General features: G+C 36.3%; 1 protein-coding gene across 1 annotated transcript; it reads left to right on the forward strand.

Annotated features, from left to right (window-relative positions):
- The first annotated feature begins 1,025 nt into the window (after positions 1 to 1,025).
- On the forward strand, positions 1,026 to 1,688 carry LOC149925073 (uncharacterized). The gene is made up of 3 exons (XM_090159937.1): positions 1,026 to 1,132; positions 1,203 to 1,324; positions 1,383 to 1,688. The coding sequence occupies exons 1-3, from the start codon at positions 1,090 to 1,092 to the stop codon at positions 1,590 to 1,592; spliced, it is 375 nt and encodes a 124-aa protein (XP_090016063.1). The 5' UTR covers positions 1,026 to 1,089; the 3' UTR covers positions 1,593 to 1,688.
- The last annotated feature ends 237 nt before the right edge of the window (positions 1,689 to 1,925 follow it).

A 1,925-nucleotide genomic window follows, 5' to 3' on the forward strand; every position in this document is an offset into this window, starting at 1 on the left:
CTTGTCAGTTTATATTAGTTTTAAGACTAATTTATTTAATAGTTATTTTTTTAAGCCTCGGTTTTACGCGTGGTGTTAGATCCAAATGTTGCGTCTCTTCTCGGAATAAAAGTGTACTCTTTTAACACTAATTTAATTCTAATAATCACCAAGGCACCACCCTAGGCCCAAGTCATCTAGCGACTTTCAATGCCTTTAATTCAGGTGGCCGAGTTACAATGCGTAGAAGGGTGGTGGCAAGCCCTGCATGCCACGCGAGCCAACAGCTCCCTACACTAAAGCTACGTTCACACTTACCCCTAAATTCGCTTCGTTTAGATAACTGGTTTTTTAAATCCAACGTGAGAAATCGCTCCGTGTTGGTTCGGGAAACAACTCGTCCAAGTCGGTTCGCTTAGAATCGCTTTCAAAACGACAAGGCGGGGATGTAAAATTGCTCGTATTTTCAAAAATAATGGAGATAAAATTCTAAATAATGTCAAATAATATTACTATATGTATAGTAAAAATGATTAACTAATTGGTTTGGGATACATTTTAGTATTTTCAAAATTCTAGTCAACATTTGAAATGGCGTTAAGCCTTGGCTATAAGCGAACCGGGGTGAAGCGATTTCGCACGTGTGAACTAAGAATTATCGTAGGCGGTCAAAACTGGCATACAAACCGACCTAAACTAGGTTTTAGGCTCTAGTGTGAACGTGGCTTAATTATATATGGCCACAGACAGCGATTTCGGGAAAGTTTTTTTTTACCCTGACCACAGATTCACTAATATACTAATTATATTATATTCATTATATTTTATAGAAACATCTATTACACCTGTTACGTTACTTATGCTATCACCCAATATTTTCACGTGTGAAATAAAATTAATTATATTAAAAATAAATATAAATAAAAGATGGTTATGACACAAGCTGGAGCTTTATTAGTAGCACGTCACGATTTTCTCGCGCACTAGAAAATCTGAAGTTCCTAGCTCTTCAATCACGCGCTCTTAGACTTGTAAAATGAGGAGACAGTGACGTAAAAGAAACATAAGAACAAGAAGGCTTACCGTTATAGAAAGATCTATTAACGAAATATGGCCAAATTCATTAGGCGTAATATTTCTAAATTTGCTAGGCGTAATATTTTTAAATTTGTTAGGCGTAATATTTGTAAATTTATATACTGAAATATATATTTTCTTTACAGAAATGTCCGGATTTCTAAAAATCTTTGGAACATCTCCCGTTAATTCCACTTCCAGTCTCTCCGATGCCACGGACACCAGTCGCAAAAGAAATCGCAAAAATAGCCATCACAGTCCTTTGATCGTAGGGCTTTGTTAAATAATTAATTAGAGTAATACTTAATGGACATTCCGTAACGCAGGATCGGGAAATCGCGCCTAAGGAACCGGAACCCGAACCGGAATTGGACTACTTCGGCTTCGAATTTAATTCGGGAGAGGAGTACGAGACAGTCATGGGCCAGAAAATCCCGGTCGAATACCAGCCTCTGCGAACCAAACCCAGCTTGGACACCGAAGTGTCCTTTCACGTTAAAGGTATCGACGCTTTTTCCAAGTCCAAAAGCCACTAAGAAAGGAAAATTGAAGTCCTACTATGTTTATACGTGCTTTAATTGATCCGGAAAATATCCGTTATTTATTTGGTTTTCAGTTTTTCTTAAATTTTCCAAATTTTAGACAATAAATTCGTTTTGAATTCGTAGTAATCTGATACAACTCGTTAATTACGTATAAATTAACTAATTAAATGGTAATTAAGCTGATAATTTACGTCGATTGGTCATTGTAATCTACGATTGCGTCTCTTAACGCAAAGTATCAACGTAAGTTTATAATTACCTTTCATATAAGTGGATCAGTTTCCTAGAAAAACAATACATTTTTAGACAAAGGCTGACTTCAGT

Source organism: Leiobunum rupestre, chromosome 10, assembly GCF_980474605.1.
Source record: "Leiobunum rupestre chromosome 10, qqLeiRupe1.1.hap1, whole genome shotgun sequence".
Lineage (NCBI taxonomy): Eukaryota > Metazoa > Arthropoda > Arachnida > Opiliones > Sclerosomatidae > Leiobunum > Leiobunum rupestre.

What these genes read in the sequence shown, in the direction of transcription:
- LOC149925073 (XM_090159937.1), top strand. Translation starts at nt 1,090, where the DNA reads ATGGCCAAATTCATTAGGCGTAATATTTCTAAATTTGCTAGGC. An exon ending in TATTTCTAAATTTGCTAGGC is followed by an intron (nt 1,133 to 1,202) that starts GTAATATTTTTA and finishes TTTTCTTTACAG; the next exon opens with AAATGTCCGGATTTCTAAAA. An exon ending in GCCATCACAGTCCTTTGATC is followed by an intron (nt 1,325 to 1,382) that starts GTAGGGCTTTGT and finishes TCCGTAACGCAG; the next exon opens with GATCGGGAAATCGCGCCTAA.